Consider the following 16,713-nt stretch of genomic DNA (forward strand, 5'->3'; position numbering starts at 1 on the left):
TGAAATTCGCTTTTAAACTGAATTGTGCCAAAATAGCTTACCATTATGGTTGCATAATGAGTTACACTGTGGGTATTAGGTTAACCTTTAGTGCTTTAGTTGCTTCTTATCACTAAACCTTATAACCTCATCTGATATTACTTATAACATTATGAGAATGAATGATCCTGTTTTCAAAGATATATGTTTCCCTCTGCTCAATATGATTTCCTCATTCCAGGTTCTTTTCTTATATCATCCTTCATTTCAAACTGGAGGGGAAAAAAAGAGATGAGATGTTTTCAGTGGTTCCATTGTGTTGCTTTAGCATCAGACATAGGCTATATATTGTTCTTCTCTTATGTGAAGGGGAAGAACCATCAGGTTTCAGAAGAAAGTGACCCTAGATCAACTTACAGGCACAGGGTTGTCACAGACTCTTTCCCTTTATATATTAGTATGAAATAGCAAAGCCTCTTTAACTATGGCAGATTTTTATTTAAATTACAATTTAGTGTCTCTTCCCTTCATGTTAATGTCTGGAATGTTAACTAAGTGCATGGAATGTTATAGAAGGAATTCCCAGAAATAAATAAATAAATAAATATATTTTAATCAAGGATAATTTATATAACTGAAAAATTAAATAATCACTTTAAAAATATTTGGCTCCTGGAGAAAGTAACTTAATGATACTGATACTGTGTTCAGTGTTGTGAAAGTGTGAACTGAGGAATGTTTGTATATAGTTTCATTTTTTCCCCCTTATCCCATGGAAATTTATGATATTGATGTTCTTACATTCTCTTATAGTCGAATGCCCCATTTATTCACTAAGGATATAGCTCTTGTGCAACAGCTTTTTGAAGCCCTGTGTAAGGTAGGGAAACACATTGTGAAGTTTACACTTCTTCATGGACACTTTATTAGATGTCAGCTGGGAGGGAAACACCATTTTTACTGTCTTTATAGGAAGAGCCTGAGACTCGACTTGCCATTCAGGAAGCATTATCTATGATGGTTGGAGCATATAGTACCTTAGAAGGAGCACAGAGAACCTTAATGGAGGCACTTGTGGCTTCATATTTAATAAAGGTAGGTCCAGCTATATGAATGAAAATGACCAGTAGTGTATACATTTTACATTAAAAATTTAAAAGTTGATAAATATAAATTGTACATATTTGAGGGATATTATTTTTCTGTGTGTACAACTATTACTATTCAAATTAGGATAAATTAAAAATCGCCTTTTCTGGCTTTTTTAAAAAAAAATGTATTACTTTAGTATCTGTAGTCATTCTTCTATATATGGGGCACCAGAACTTACCTTTTTGTATCTAACTCATTTGGTACCTTGTAGATCTATCTTTCCTCTTTATCCATATCTGGTAACCACTGTTGTACTTTTCAACTTCTATGAGATCTACTTTTTAAGAAAGGTATCTCTTAGAAAGAAAGACTTCACAGGACTCTTAAGAGATATGGAGTGAGATTATGTGGCATTTGTCTTTCTGTTTCTATATAAGTTGTCTTCTAGTCCCATCCATATTGCTGCATATGACAATATTACTTTTTAAATTATTATTTTTTATTTCTGAGGATTGAATCCAGAAATTCTCCTACTGAGCTATACCTTATTGCTATATTGTACTGTTTTTAGAAGGAAAATTGAATTGCTTTTCTCTATAAAACTTTGATTACTAAGAAGTATATTTACTAGTTTACATTTATGATTTATGATCAATTTTAAGTCTTTATGATGGAAATGTGGTTTTGGATTGAATTATGCACAGTGATGCTTATATTTAAGCTTCTGTGTGGGGAAACTCTTCTTAATACTTTGTCTTCCAGGCTGGCAGTGTTTGTCTTTATTAGTCATAGCTGACCCCTGCAGTCCATTGAAGTAGAGTCCTGTGGTTATCACTGTTAGACAAATGCTGAAGAAAGACAAATTACATTTGTCAAAATGAACCTGTAAGAAAAAATGAACCTGTTGGAAAAAAGCCAGTACCATCATACATGCTCTTCCTTCATGTTTTCTTTTCATGGGAATATTTATAGAACAATTTAGAATATCTACAAACACACACACACACACACACACACACACACACACACGTAATAAATAATAAATGATTGAATGTTTGCCTTAATTAGTTCTTTGTCCTCTATTTCTAGAAAAAGAAATAGAGATTGTTGGGAAAGGTTTCAACAATCCTGGTGTCTTATTCATGTGTTTCATAGTCTTACATCATAGGCAAAGGTTTAGACTTATCTGGAAACTCCTTAGACTAGAACACTAGCAACTTTGCCTGATAACCTTATTAGCAAGAGTGATGTATATATAATGCCTTGTAGATACTTACATATGAAATCATGTAGCAGTATTACCAAGCCAAAGCTAATTTAGTTTTAAAAAAGACCGCTTTTAAAGCAGCCAAATCTTCAGTTAAATTGAATAATTTAAATTAGTCTTTAATATCATTCTTTTTTAATAGCCCAGGGAATGTAAATAGCTTGAATTCCATAAGAATAAGGCATTTATTTCTTAATGTCTTACATATTTCACTTAGGTTTATAGCTGGATGAATATGTTGGGGGAAGGCACATGAAAATAAGCCTTTAGCATCAGTAAATTCTCAAACTGGTCAATTTCATAAGTTACTAATTAAATTAGGGAATATATTTGCATAGTTGATAACTTCAGAACAAGCCTGAGAAAGATATTTTGTTCCAAATTATAGTTAGGTCAGATTGCAAAACATCTGAATTTCTCTTGTGTGACTAAGAGTTTGCAAGTTTGGGAGACAAAGATAGTGATGCAAACCTCACAATGACCTTGGCTTCAAGCTTGGACTGGAAATGTGTACGTACAGAGAGATTCTTTGTAGCTAGGATCCTTTTAGCACATAAAAGTGGTCATTAAGTAATGCCACAGACTTGTAAGCAGCATGATTCAAGATCTTAAATAGGGCTAATGGTATAGCTCAGTGGTAGAGCTTGCGCATAATGTGTGAGGCCCTGGATTCAATCTCCAACATTCGCTGTACTCCCAAAAGAGAGCTTGTGAACAAATGGTTTCTCTTGAACTAGATTGATTAGGACTGGATTGAGATGCTGATAATTGAATCCTTTTTTTGTGGGGTGGGTTGGTTGATGTCTCTTTTGTGTGTGTGTTCAATAGCCTGAAGTTCAAGTTCGGCAAGTTGCAGTGAAATTTGCCAGCACGGTGTTTCCCTCAGATCATATACCTTCCAGATATTTGCTCCTACTAGCTGCTGGAGACCCGTAAGTTTGCAAAGGTGTTGATTTGAATTTGGGTTAATTGACTATATTGGGTAAATTTACTATTTTAAAATTAGTAAAATTTATGTTGGTTGCAAAGTTGGCTTATGAAATTTAGAAGTAATTTATTAAGGAGTTAAAAGTATACCCCTTCAAGTGACCTACAGTCATATAGCTATATATTAAATTAACATGTATACCAATAATATAAGATAGGAAATCATTTTATATCTAATATGTTAAAATTTTAAAATGAGGTTTGCATATAGTGAATTACATTTCTGTAATTCTGATGTATATTTTTAAATGTGACTAATGTGCTAACTACTGCACCAATGAGGCATCTTTTTTATCATTTAAATAGTTTGAAATGGAAAAATGCTATATAAATATAGTAAAATATATGTGTGTATATTATAACAACTCTTATCAAGCCTATTATCTGTTTTATAGTAATTGACATCTTAACTAGTGTGAAGTACTCTAATATCTGCCATAATATGTGGTTATTATATCTAATCACTTTTTCTTTTAAATGAGGTTATCATATTTTAAAGTCTCACTTATGGTGAAGCTCCAAATAAAATTAAGCTCCTTTTTATCATTTGAATATCCTTTTCATAAACTCTGTGGTCTGTTTTAAAAAAAAATACAGTTCTTTTTACTTGATACTTGATGGCTATTACTTGAGAATTTTAATTGGTTCAACTGTATGCCTTTGGTATGAATTGTATATATTATGCTATGATATTTTATCTGAATTCACTGATGACAGGTCCTGACTTGATTTCTGATCTTGATTTCCTTCTTACTCATTTGCATTTCAATTTGGCTCTAGTGGTTTTGGATTGTTAATCTTGTTTTTGTTGACCTTTTTTTCCCCCTACCTTAAGTTTTCCAGCTAAATGCCAGATATCCTAGTTATCTGTGAGCTAAGGTAGCAATTGATGTTAGAAAACTATTTCAATCCAGGAACTTAGGCAAACCTTAACCAGTATTTTTATTTATACCACAAAACCCAAAACATGACTAATTTGGTATTTCCACTTTTTAGTTTAATAAAATTGTTTTGTTCAAGTGTTCTCAATTGTCCTCTGGCAGTTTGAGGCTTTGCCTGCTTATTCCTTCCTGACTCTCTGTAAGGTGCTCTTAGAAATTCATGACCAGTTCAGAGGCAGTCAAGGAGTTTTGAAAAGACTTTGGTGATATAGAAGAAAAGCTGTGAAGTCATTTTTCTAGGTGTCCTGAAATAGATTAGGTTTTATAGTTGTATGTATTCATGTTATTCATTTACAAGTTTTTGTAGAATTGTAGACAATCTACCAAGAAGCAATAGAATTAAGGTGGATATGTAGAACACAGGACACTTTACTGAGTTTTAATGTGTATTATAAGTTGTTAGTCATTTAGTTTTATTTAATAAGAGTAAAGTACACAAATAGATATTTACATAATGACTTGCAGTAATTAATCTGTCTTGTTTTTTCCCTGTGAATAAAAATTAAAAAATGTAAGCCAAGTGATTCTCCAGATCTCATTAAATTACCAAATGTTATAATTTTTTATTTTACTTTTTATATACTGCTTCTTTAGCCAAAAATATACTCAAGACATTTTGTTAGAACTCTAGCTGTCAAATAAACTTTCTGTTTTCATTCTTCAAGTGATGACTCTCTAGTTGGCAAAGTTTATTTTTTAATACTTATTTGTCTTTCTAAAAGACGAGAAGAAGTCCATGGGGAAGCACAACGTGTATTACGATGTCTTCCTGGTAGAAACAAAAAGGAAAGTGCTTCTAAGCAGATGCCATCTTTTCCAGAAATGGTGTATTACATTCAAGAAAAGGTAGGGATTTTAACTATAGGTAATTAGTTTGAAACATGATAGATGGTGGAAATAAAAGTTAACATTTTAAAGGAAAAAGCAATAAATAATATTAAATAGTAAAGTTCCTAGCAATCATCGTATTTACACTTTGAGGGAGCTACAAAGTAAGGAGAGAAATATAATTCTTACATACAGTTGTTTAGCCTAAATATGACTGATTTGTAATTCTTTTAATGTTCATTTGCATTTGAGTATGTTGAAAAATTTTTCCTTTGGTATGGCATAGTTAAAAACACATCTTTAAAAAGATTAAATTTGCTTGTTTTTCTAGTTCTATCCCCTCCTTCTTAAGGTGCCGTAAGTGTAAGGATGCTTTAGAGCAGTTGAGGGATTTCCCACTATTACTGTTCCACATTCTTTTGTAGATCTCTGCTCTGCAGTGTTTCTGTGGCTGAGCCAGAGTATTGGCAGTAGTCATCCTCAGCAGTGTTATTTTGATTATAGCTAGCATTTTGAGTATGAGGGTCATATGCAGTAGAAAATGTTTTGTTTAGAAAAAACAATGCAGGTAGTTGTTTTTGTTTGTTTTGTTTAGAAAAAGAAAAAAAAGTTTTGTTTAGAAAAGACAAATGCATGGGACAGAGAGATAGCTAAGTGGTTAGGAGCATATACTGTTCTTGTAGTAGACCTGAATTTGAATTCCAGGACTTGTGTATAACTGTCTGTGGCCCCAGCTCTAGAGGAACCAGTGCCATTTGTCCTCTGTGAGGCCTTGCACTCTAATGCACATACCCATACCCAGATACACATTCATTCATATAATTTAAAATGGTAAAAATAAATCTTTAGGGCTGGAGAGAAGGCTTAGCAGTTGAGAGCATTTCTAGAGGACATGGGTTTGGTTGCCAGCATCCACATTCTTCTGGCCCCTAAGGATTGTGTGTGTGTATGGTACACTTAGATACATTCAGGCAAAACATACATATACATAAAAGGAAAAATCTTGAAAAAGTCAAATGAAAGGAACTATCGAGATGGCTCATGAGTTAAGAGCACTCACTAGTTTTTCTTTGATGGAATCTGGGTTTGATTCCCAGAATCCACATGGTAATTCACAACCTTCTGTAGCTGTAGTTCCAGGGGATATGATGTTCTCTTCTAGCCTCCACAGGCACTGCATGAGTGTGATGCACAGGCACACATGGGAAACACCATATGCATAGAGTAAACTTAAAAAACAAAAAACCCCAAAACCCCAACCCCAAACCCTGAAGAAAAATGAAAGTCAACAATAGTAATATAGCTATAAGCACAGTTACTGTCAACTAAAGTAAGAGAACAGTTTTCAGAAATTTGATTTGTTTTGGGCTCGTTTTTTATTAGGCTTCCCATCGAATGAAAACTCCAGTAAAATATATGACCGGAACCACTGTCCTTCCGTTTAACCCAGCAGCATTTGGAGAGGTAGGACTTCAGTGTCTTTATGTAATGGCTATGAAAACTAACATCATACCTAAGCTGTTTATGATCCTTTTGCTTTATAGTAAACTCTTACTATGCTATCATTGTTCTTTTAGGGTGTTTGTTTTGAGAAACCAGATCCAGTATTTGGTAATTTGCATTGTTTTAATTCATAGTTAACTTGCTGAGGTTTCCTACTCACCCCAATCCCTGTACCGGGAATCAAACCTGGGGCCTTAGAAATGCCAAGCAAGTACTCTGTTGCTGAGTCACACCCCCAGATTCCCAGTCCCTGGGAACAGTTTTTATGACAGAACACGGTGCTCTGCATTAGTTACTGTTGGGCTTTTGTAGCAAGTTAGATTTGACTTTTAAAGCCAACATACTATTGAAATTGCTAAGGTTTCTGGGTTAGAAGTCTTGGCAAGATAGGATTTATCATATTTATTGAGAGAATTAATTTATCATATCTAAGGTGGATTTTATGTATTAAATTAGTGATTTCTACCAATTAAGTTACATATAATCTTCTTAGAGTAAGAAGATGGCTAGGGGTGTAGCTCCTTGGTAGAGTGTATACTTAGTGTCTGAAAGGATATGGCTTCAATGAATGAAGAAGAAAAAGAAAAGTCTTACTTTATTAATAAAACACACCTGGGTTTGTGAAATCTTTTGACACTTTTTGTTAAGTTACGTTAATTTAGTTAGCATATTGAGTCATGCTTCCTGGCTTCCATTAAGATTTTGTAATGTTTTATGAATGAGGGTGGGGTAAGTAAAAGCTGAAAATTGTCACTTTGAAAATATGCCCCCACACTGATTTTTTTTTAAGAAGTTGTTATTTCTCATCCTTCTGGTTTTAGATAATTCTGTACTTGCGAATGTGCCTGGCTCATAGTGCAGGGGTGGTGCCTACCTCTCAGAGTTTGGCTGATATGCAAGATCATGCTCCAGCCATAGGACGGTACATACGGACCTTAATGTCAAGTAGCCAGGCAACAGCTTCATCTTCTAATAAAAGTGGAGAAACCAATCCTGTTCAGATCTATATTGGCCTGCTTCAACAGCTGTTAGCAGGTGTTGGAGGTAGGAACTTAATCATACTAAGAAAAAATATTAAAGCAATTACAGAAAATGTTAATTTTACCTTTCTCTTCAGTATTTGCACATCCTGCTCCAATGGATAGATTACAAACCCATGGTCACACAAATGACCCTGGTTAAACTTATTGGGCCTCAAAATGTAATAAAATGATACTAGTTTGGGAAAAGGACTTGCAGGTAGGAGGTGGCTCTGTGTGTGTGTGTGTAATAATAGGGATGAGAGAAATGAATAGAGAGTTGGGGTTACACTAATCAGAATATACTATATACATATATGAAATTGTCAAAAAGTAAGTTCAATAAAAAATTATAAAAAATTAAATTTTAGACTATACTAAGAATTTACGGCAAATCAATTTCAACTTTCTTTACTTCTGTACCCTTGTTTACTTTCTAAATTTACCTGATTCATCCTTGATATAGTTTTCATTTCAGAAAGAAATGTTAATATAGATACATATTTTGTCTTTGGAAGTAAAGATGAAGAGCAGGACATCCTTTTGATAACTGAATTGCATTCTGAATTTAGAATTTGACTTTTCTATTTTTAGGCTGGAATTTGTGTTTAAGCAGTAGCATTTCATTTGAGAGGGATTTAGGGATTTCTGTATATTCATTCTTTTTCATGAAAGTTAAAATGGTTCTGAATTCTTACTTAGGTTTGCCAGTCATGTACTGTCTGTTGGAAGCTGTGTCAGTATATCCAGAAAAATTGGCTACCAAATTTGTAGACAAAACAGAATGGATCAAGGTATGTCCTCATGACACGTTTATTTCTCTAAGAATTCAGATATTTCAAACTAATTGAAAGATGTCTTTCTTGCTACCAGTCTAAATATGCCCTTTACTACATTTAAGTCTTTAAAAAAATTTTCCACAACCAAATACTGGAAAACATGCAGGTCAATATTCCTTATGACCCAGCTTGGTGATGCTGGGGAATAAATTTAAGAATCATTAATTAAAAATACTTTTTTTGCTTCAAAATATTTTATAGTAATAAGTGTATATATCTTGAGCACCACATTTACATTGTATATTTATTTGTCAATAAAACACTTCTTTTCTGTAACCTTGTTATGCCTCCTTAAGTCTGCTCAATTTGTTACTCTGCTTCTCTTCTGACAAGCATATAAAAGAACAGCAATAGTTTTGTGGGGTGAAACCTTCTATATTGCTTATGCATATAAACATAAAGCAATGCAATAAAGCAATTTAAAATATTTTCCCTTTTATACAAAATACAGCACATTTTTGGCACAGTTTTGTATTTCTTTTACTAGATAGTAGAGCTTGTAGCTAATCTTGTAACTATGGAGAAAACTTTTTTTTTAACAGCTTCATCATTTTCCATTTCTTGGTTAATTCTTGATTCTTTTTTTTTAAATTTATTTATTTATTTTATTAGTTCTACTTAGGGAACAAGCTTATTTCAAGTCCCTTCCCCCTCTCCCTCTCCTCCCCCTCTCCCTCTCCTCCCCCCAGCCCTCCTCCCCACCCCCAGTCTACCCCCCACCCCATCCACCCACCACTCCCCAGGCAGGGTAGGGCCCTCAACGGGGGATCCCCAAAGTCCACCAAGTCTTCCTGTGCTGGTCCTGGGCCCTTCCCCATGTATCCAGGGCCAGAGTGTAACCCTTCATATGGGATGGGCTCTCAAAGTCCCTTCTTGCACCAGGGGAAAATACTAATCGACCACCAGAGGCTCCCTGGAGTGCAGAGGCCTCCTTATTGACATTCATGTTCAGGGGTCTGGATCAGTCTTGTACTGGCCTCCCGGACAGCATCTGGGGTCGATGTGCTCTCCCTTGTTCAGGTCAACTGTTCCTGTGGGTTTCTCCAACCTGGTACAGACCCCTTTGTTCTTCTTTCCTCCCTCTCTTCAATTAAATTCCCGCTTTCGGCTCATTGTATATTTGTGGATGTCTGTCTCTGTTTCCATCAGCCACTAGATGAGGGCTCTAGGAGGGCATAAAGAGAAGTCATCAATCTCATTTTAGGGGGAGGGTTTTTAGGTTATCCTCTCCACCGTTGCCTGGATTGTCAGATCGTGTCATCCTTGTAGGTCTCTGGAGATCTCCCTAGTTCCAGATCCCATCTTGGGCCTATAGTGGCTCCCTCTGATACGGTATCTCTCATCCTGCTCTCTTTCCTCTATTCTTCCCCCAACTTAATGTTTCTGCCCCTCCATTTCCTCTCCTCTTCTCCTCTTCTCTTGCTCTTATTGTAGCAGCTCCTTTCCCCCCCACCCTCATGCCCCCAAATAGTTTGGGAGTTCATGCCACTTCCATTCCTGGGGACCATTTAACTATTAGAGTCCTTCATGTTTCCTAGTTTCTTTGGTGAAGAGCATTATATACTGGTAATCTTTTGCTCTATGTCTAAAATTCATATATCAGTGAGTACATACCATGTTTGTCTTTTTGTGACTGGGTTACCTCACTCAGGATGGTTTCCTCTAGTTCCATCCATTTGCCTGCGTAATTCTTGATTCTTACTGCTGACCATTTAGGATTCTTATCTGCTATTTAATACTATTTTTCATAAAAGAAAAACCAAATTATTTTTGTAGCAAACAGGATTTATTGTATTTCATAGGAGAGATGTAAGAGTGAGAAGTGTATCTTTTAGATTTCCCACATGTGGAAAACATGTGTCTATAATTTTGATAGCAACTACCCTTCATGTGGGCAGTATCAAGTTATGCTACCATCTCAAGTGAGAGTGTTCTTTCATAACACCAAAGATGTTGTCAAGTGTAGCAAATAAAAATCTAAGTGAAATTTGAATTTTAAATTAGTCTCATTAGTAAAAATATGATTCATACAGTTGTAGATCTCTGTGCTTTGTAATGTAATACTTTTTGGAAACTCTAGCTTGAATTATGGTAAAATCTATAGATTTTTATCTTTAAATGTGAAAATAGGAATATAGTTTGCCAAGAGATACTAGTTTTGTATTTTTTTTTTAAAGATTTGGTCATCTGAAAGTACTTCTTATTTAAAAAGGTTTTCATTATTTGTGAATATTTTCTAATTTAAACTAATCTTGTGAATTTTGATCACTTAATAGAAGGTTCTATGAGATGAAGAGAAACCAGACTTTGAGTTTGATTCTAAGGCCTGTTGTGACATACGAACACCTGCTTTTTATTATATACAAGATAATAATGGTTTTCAGGTTTTTTGCTTTTTGTTATTGTTGGTTTTTGGGTTTGTTTTGTTATTGTTTTTGGTTTTTGTTTTTTTGGTTTTTTTTTTTTTTGTTGGCTTTTTGAGACAGTTTCTGTTTGTATCCCTAGCTGTCCCAGAACTCAATGTGTAGATCAGGCTGGCCTTGACCTCTGAGATCCACCAGCCCCTGGCTCCTGAGTGCTGGGATTATAGGCTTGTGCCACCACCTGGTTCTGTTGTTTACTTTATTTGAAAAAAAACAATTATGCTGGAGTTTGAAAATAAAACAGGACTTTGCACATGGTAGGCAGGTATTTTATTTCTGAACCACAATTATAGCCCCTTTATATTTTTAAATAGTGGAAAAAAATAACAAAGGACATTATTCTATGACATACAGACTGTGGTTCTCATTTTATTGGAACATAGCTGTGTCCATCCCTTTAGGTATTAACTGTGCCTGCTTTTGGGAGAAGTGGCAGAATGGAGTAATCCCAAGAGTGACTAAATAGCCCACAGAAGAGAGTCTTGGTTTTTCATAGAAAAAAATTTTGCTGATCTGTATTTTAAATCAGCCACATTTATTTTACCTGTTTTAATGAACATGCAACTAAGAATTTTTTTTTTTTCTGTTGTTTTGAGACAGGCTTTCTCTGTATAACAGTTCTGGCTGTCCTTGAACTTCTTTGTATACCAGGCTGGTCTTGAACTCACACAGATTCACCTGCTGTTGCCTCCCAAGTGCTGGGATTAAAGTCATGAGCCACCACTGCCCAGCTAAAGTTTTTTGTGTATAATTTCAGCTCATTAATTGTTTTCTTTTTCTTTTACATTTTAATAAAAATATAATTATATCACTTCTCCATTTTTCTTTTCTCTTTTAAACCCTTCTCATGCTCCTCCTCAACTCTCAAATTGATGATAGCCTCTTTTTTATTATTATTGTTATATATATATATATATATATGTGCCTGTAGATATACGTGTGTGTGTGTGTGTGTGTGTGTGTGTGTGTGTGTGTGTGTGTGTAACTTTAAATGTCAGATGTTGTCAGCAGGGAGATAGTTGTGAATCATATCTCTTTCTTTTCTGTATTGCTCAGAGCCTGATGAGTAGCAGTAAAGAAGAAATGCGTGAATTGGCAGCTTTGTTTTATTCTGTTGTTGTGTCAACAGTTTCCGGAAATGAATTAAAGTCAATGATAGAACAACTTATAAAATCTACAAAAGACAATCATGTATGTTAATCAGTTTTGTCTTCATTATTCTTTGTTATTTAAATAAAATAACTTTGTTATTTTTAGAAAATAAAGGAACCCATATCTGAAACTCAGGCACTGTTACTAATCCTGGGTCAAGTTTTCTTTTTTTATGCCAACAGGTTTATCCAATTTTAGATCAAAGTACTATTATGATAAGACTTAGGAGCCCCTTTGCTAGAAAGTAGCATTTTCTCCTTTGTGCCTGTAAGACAATGAAAAAAATAGGAAATTTTGACATTTTGTTTCTACCCTGTTTTTCTCTCAGTTCTTACAGGACCATCGTCCTGGATTAGGAAATATACCTACAAGAGTGGACTGCCTTGATTTTGTTGGAGTTTTTGTGGTTGGATCTCACTGTTAATAACTGCCTGGGGTTCAGTTATTAGCTCTCCCAACCCCTATCTTTGCTGCCACTTAATACCTACAAAAATACCTACAAAAAGGCAAACTTGATTAGTTTATTGCCTACCTTGTATTTGGAGATTTTAGCAGGTAGAAAAAGGACTGCTCAGTGTATTTTGTTGGCAGTATAGAGAAATTATCCTTGATAATGATAATTAGCTGTATAGTGGTATACACAAGAAGGAAGTATAATGGGTTGGAGTGATGTTCAATGGTGGACCTGGGTTCAATTCCCAGTACCCACGTGGCACCTCACAACCGTATGTAACTCTAGTTCCAAGGATTTGACACCCTTATCTGGTTTCTGGGGGCACTGTGTGAACATGATGCATTAGCATACATTGAAGCAGACACCATGAAAAAGAAAGTATAAGGACTACAGAAGCATATTTAAAAAGTCACCTGACCCACAGTTGGAGGTTGTATGAAATTAAAGTATCTAAATCTGGACATGAGCTTAACTTCTCAGCATTCTCTGTTAGAAACTGTTGTTGCTTAAATTTGATTCTTTGGCTTTCAGTAGAATCATTTTGTTTTGTAGCAGTATGTATTTCAGTGTATCTTTTCACGTGTGAAGTTGAAACAATGTTGTCCTGTCATTCAATTCAGAGCCCTGAGGTACAACATGGATCCTTGCTTGCATTGGGATTCACTGTGGGAAGATACTTGGCTAAGAAGAAAATGAGAATGGCAGAGCAGCAAGACCTAGAGACAGATGCTGATCTCTTGCCTGAGCAAGAGGATCTCATTAGGAGTGCTACAGAAATAATAGGTTAGTGTCTATACTGGTTTGACTGCTGCAGGGTTTGAATTGTGTTATTTTTTTTATGGTATTTATATTTCTTCTTATAACATTGTACTTTAAAGGCACAAGCTTTTCCATAAAAGAATCCATTTTCTCCATGTTTTTATATTCCAGTGACATTTATGTTAATATAGAAAAAACTAGCATTCGAGGACACTTAAGTCCTATTGTCATGGTGTTGTACTATAACATAAATGGCAACAAGTGGTCAGCCAGAAAACATTGTAGACCTTTATTTTCTGTTGCTGCTTTGGAAAAATTAGTACATGGCTGATTGCTTTAAACCATAAGAATAACTAATGTGCTCCTCTCTCTGTTTCTAAATGTGTTTACAGGTTCATTTTTAGACAGTACATCACCTCTGTTGGCAATTGCTGCCTGTACAGCCCTGGGTGAAATTGGCAGAAATGGTCCTCTCCCCATCCCCAGTGAAGGATCTGGATTTACCAAACTGCATCTGGTAGAAAGCTTACTCAATAGAATCCCTTCCAGTAAAGAAACTAATAAGGCAAGCCTTCTTTATTCTTTCCCTTCTAGAATTTTGTGTTTCTATTCCTAGTTGTATAAACTAACAAAACCAAGTTATTCCGAGTATAATCATCTATCTACATCCATCCATGCACATTGCAGTTAGAATAAGGTTTTACTAATGTGTTAAAAATGATAAACGTCATTTTGATAAAGGTATTTTTTTTTTAATTTGCTTTTGAGGGAGGCATGCATAAATTGGTTTGTATGTTATCTTTTGACCCAGTTATTCTAATTTAGCTCCTTAACAGGTAGTTTTAATTTCAGTAAAATTAAAAGTGCACTGAAGAACCATTTTTTGTCATGTAAAACCTGGATAATAAAATGTTCAGTTTCATGATTTGTATAATTTTAGGGCAGGGCTAAATCTTACTGTTTTATAGTAAGTTTGGTTTGAAGAAATGTAGGTATTAGTCATCAGTGTGAATAATCTGAGAGTAAGAACAGTTGTTTTTTAAGTTGAGATAACTGTTTTCATAGCCTTTAAAACATTCTTTGTAATTAAAGTATGTGATGTTGAAGATTAAGATGCTTTAATGGGTAGAAAAATACTAGTTTACTGTAATTTTTTTTTTTTTAAATTGTAGTCTTGTTCTTGACTTAGCTGCTATTTCAAACCAAGACAATTACACTGTGTAGTTTTCTTTTTAGCAATCATTAACCAGGTTTTGTTTAGCCATTAATGAATACTGCAAATTACCCAAGGAATATGCTATAGGTTTCTCATGTATTAAAATTAAGTCTTTAAAAAGATGTGGTATATTAGGCATAGTTGTCATTTCTGTGTGAGATAACACGGAAAGAGTTTCAGAGAGCTGATATAACTTGCCCACGGGCTACTAAGTAGTATAGATAATTTTGTGCCTGTAAACCACATTTCCAGCCTTGACAGTTTAAATACTAAGCCTAAGGCTTTTTTATTTTTTATTTTTATAGGTATAGATCCTTAATGGGCTTATTTTTCTGTTTTTAATGTCTTATCATACTGTAATATTGGGCACTTTTGTAATAATGTAGGCTTTGGTATATTAGGCAGATCGATTTCTGCCATCTCACATGGAAATACTGTTTTGAGATAAAACTGTTATTTAATTTGTTTAAAAATTTAAAAAGGATTCTGTGTTCTTCCAGATGAAAGAACGAGCAATCCAAACACTGGGCTATTTTCCAGTTGGGGATGGGGGTTTTCCCCACCAGAAACTCCTTTTGCGAGGCCTGATGGATTCTGTGGAGGTATTTATATTGTTACTGAAATTTTTTTTGTTGTTGTTTTGCTTACTCTGGAGATTTTTAAATTTTGGTTTATTGGGGGTTTATTAATTTCTTTTATGTGTATGGATGTTCTTTTTGTGTCCCTCATGCAGTGCCCACAGAGGCCAAAAGAGGGTGTTGGGTCCCCTGAAACTGTAGTTAAAGATGATGGTCTTTAGCCACTATGTGAGTGTTGGGAATAGAACCTGGGTTCTCAGTAAGAATAGTCAGTATTCTAAAGCACTGAACTATCTCTCAATCCCCTACTTTGAGGTTTTTTTTTTTTTAAAAAATCAAACATTCATTCCTTTATCCCATGTTTAATTTTGAGTGCTAGTTTTATGCTTGTTATTGTGTTAGACATAGCTCTATGAATTGTATGTTTGGGAAAGACTCATTATTTTTGAGTAGAACATGGTATTTTGGAAATAAAAGAAACCAATTAGCCCTCTGTGGAGAGTTGGGGCTGGTATTCTAGTTGATTTTGAGTTGATGCCCATTGTAGTGGGAAAAGACCTATAGTTAGTGAATACTAGTAAATTGTGATAAGTGTCTTAGCATGACCTGATCTTGCCTCTGCCTATCTCACATTTGTATACCATCTTCTTTGCTCTGAGTTTTCTGAAAGCCTCATGTTTTCTTTTCAGATTGTTGCTGTGTTCCTTGAAAACTTTTTTGACATTTAAAATAGATTAAATGCTTTAGTTAAAATGACTTGGAACCCTTTTCCCTATAACGTTTATCACATCTAACTATTCTCTGTACTGAAGGCAGGGTCTGCTTTGTTCATCATTACACAAGTGCTAGCAGTGTGATTGCAAAGGTATATTATCATAAATATTAGTAGAAGTAAGTGAATAGGAAGATATTTGCATAGAAGGCAGGAGAATCCTAAAGGAATGTGTGATTATGTCAGAGAATTCTGCTATAATCTGCTTGGATGGGAAGTTACTACTGAACCTTGGGTGGGAGGAAGGAGACAAACTTTAGTTGAGGCTAAAAGATCTAAGGATTGAGATAACTGAGTAAGATAACCAGAATTGAAATTCAAGCCTAGATTCTTTTGCTTCCTCTCTGTGGGAGAGTGAATCCAGGGATTTGCCCATACTAAGCATGCACTCTACCACTGAGCTGCATCTCTATTCCTATATAATGTTTTCAAAGTGAATTATACCTATGCCAGCATCATCAGATGTCTTGGTTAATTTTCAGTTGCTGTGACAAAACACCACAACCAAGGCAAATTATAGAAGAAAGAGTTTGTTATAGTTCAGAGGGTGAGTCATGACCATTACAGCCGCACGCAGGCAGACACATGGTACTAGAGCAGTACCTGAGCTCATATCCCAGACCCATGAGTATGAGTTAGAGAAAACTAACTTGGAATGGCCTAGTCCCAAAGCCCACTCCCAGCAGCACACCTTCTCTAACAAGGCCACACCTCTCAATCCTTCCCAAACAGTTCCACCAACTGGGGACCAAGCATTCAAATACACAAGCATATGTGATTCATTCTCATTCAAACCACAACATTCATTGCTACCTTTGGAAAGAAGCTTGTTTGCTTTTTCATCCTTCTCTTTGTAATGTTAATGCTAGTTTGTTTAAGTAAGTAAGAATTTGTTGGATTCCTA

General features: G+C 35.0%; 1 protein-coding gene across 4 annotated transcripts in view; it reads left to right on the forward strand.

The window, feature by feature from the left end:
- Ecpas (Ecm29 proteasome adaptor and scaffold) overlaps nt 1–16,713 on the forward strand; it is a 119,356-nt gene that overhangs the window by 64,974 nt on the left and 37,669 nt on the right. For all 4 annotated transcript variants that reach the window (XM_027403019.2, XM_027403021.2, XM_027403020.2 and 1 more), the window contains 11 exons: nt 793–859; nt 952–1,074; nt 3,167–3,270; nt 4,989–5,112; nt 6,478–6,558; nt 7,419–7,641; nt 8,319–8,410; nt 11,935–12,069; nt 13,105–13,267; nt 13,636–13,808; nt 14,960–15,061. In XM_027403019.2, coding sequence (XP_027258820.1) covers nt 793–859; nt 952–1,074; nt 3,167–3,270; nt 4,989–5,112; nt 6,478–6,558; nt 7,419–7,641; nt 8,319–8,410; nt 11,935–12,069; nt 13,105–13,267; nt 13,636–13,808; nt 14,960–15,061 — 1,387 coding nt within the window. The remainder of the gene's footprint in view (nt 1–792; nt 860–951; nt 1,075–3,166; nt 3,271–4,988; nt 5,113–6,477; nt 6,559–7,418; nt 7,642–8,318; nt 8,411–11,934; nt 12,070–13,104; nt 13,268–13,635; nt 13,809–14,959; nt 15,062–16,713) is intronic.

Source organism: Cricetulus griseus, chromosome 2, assembly GCF_003668045.3.
Source record: "Cricetulus griseus strain 17A/GY chromosome 2, alternate assembly CriGri-PICRH-1.0, whole genome shotgun sequence".
Lineage (NCBI taxonomy): Eukaryota > Metazoa > Chordata > Mammalia > Rodentia > Cricetidae > Cricetulus > Cricetulus griseus.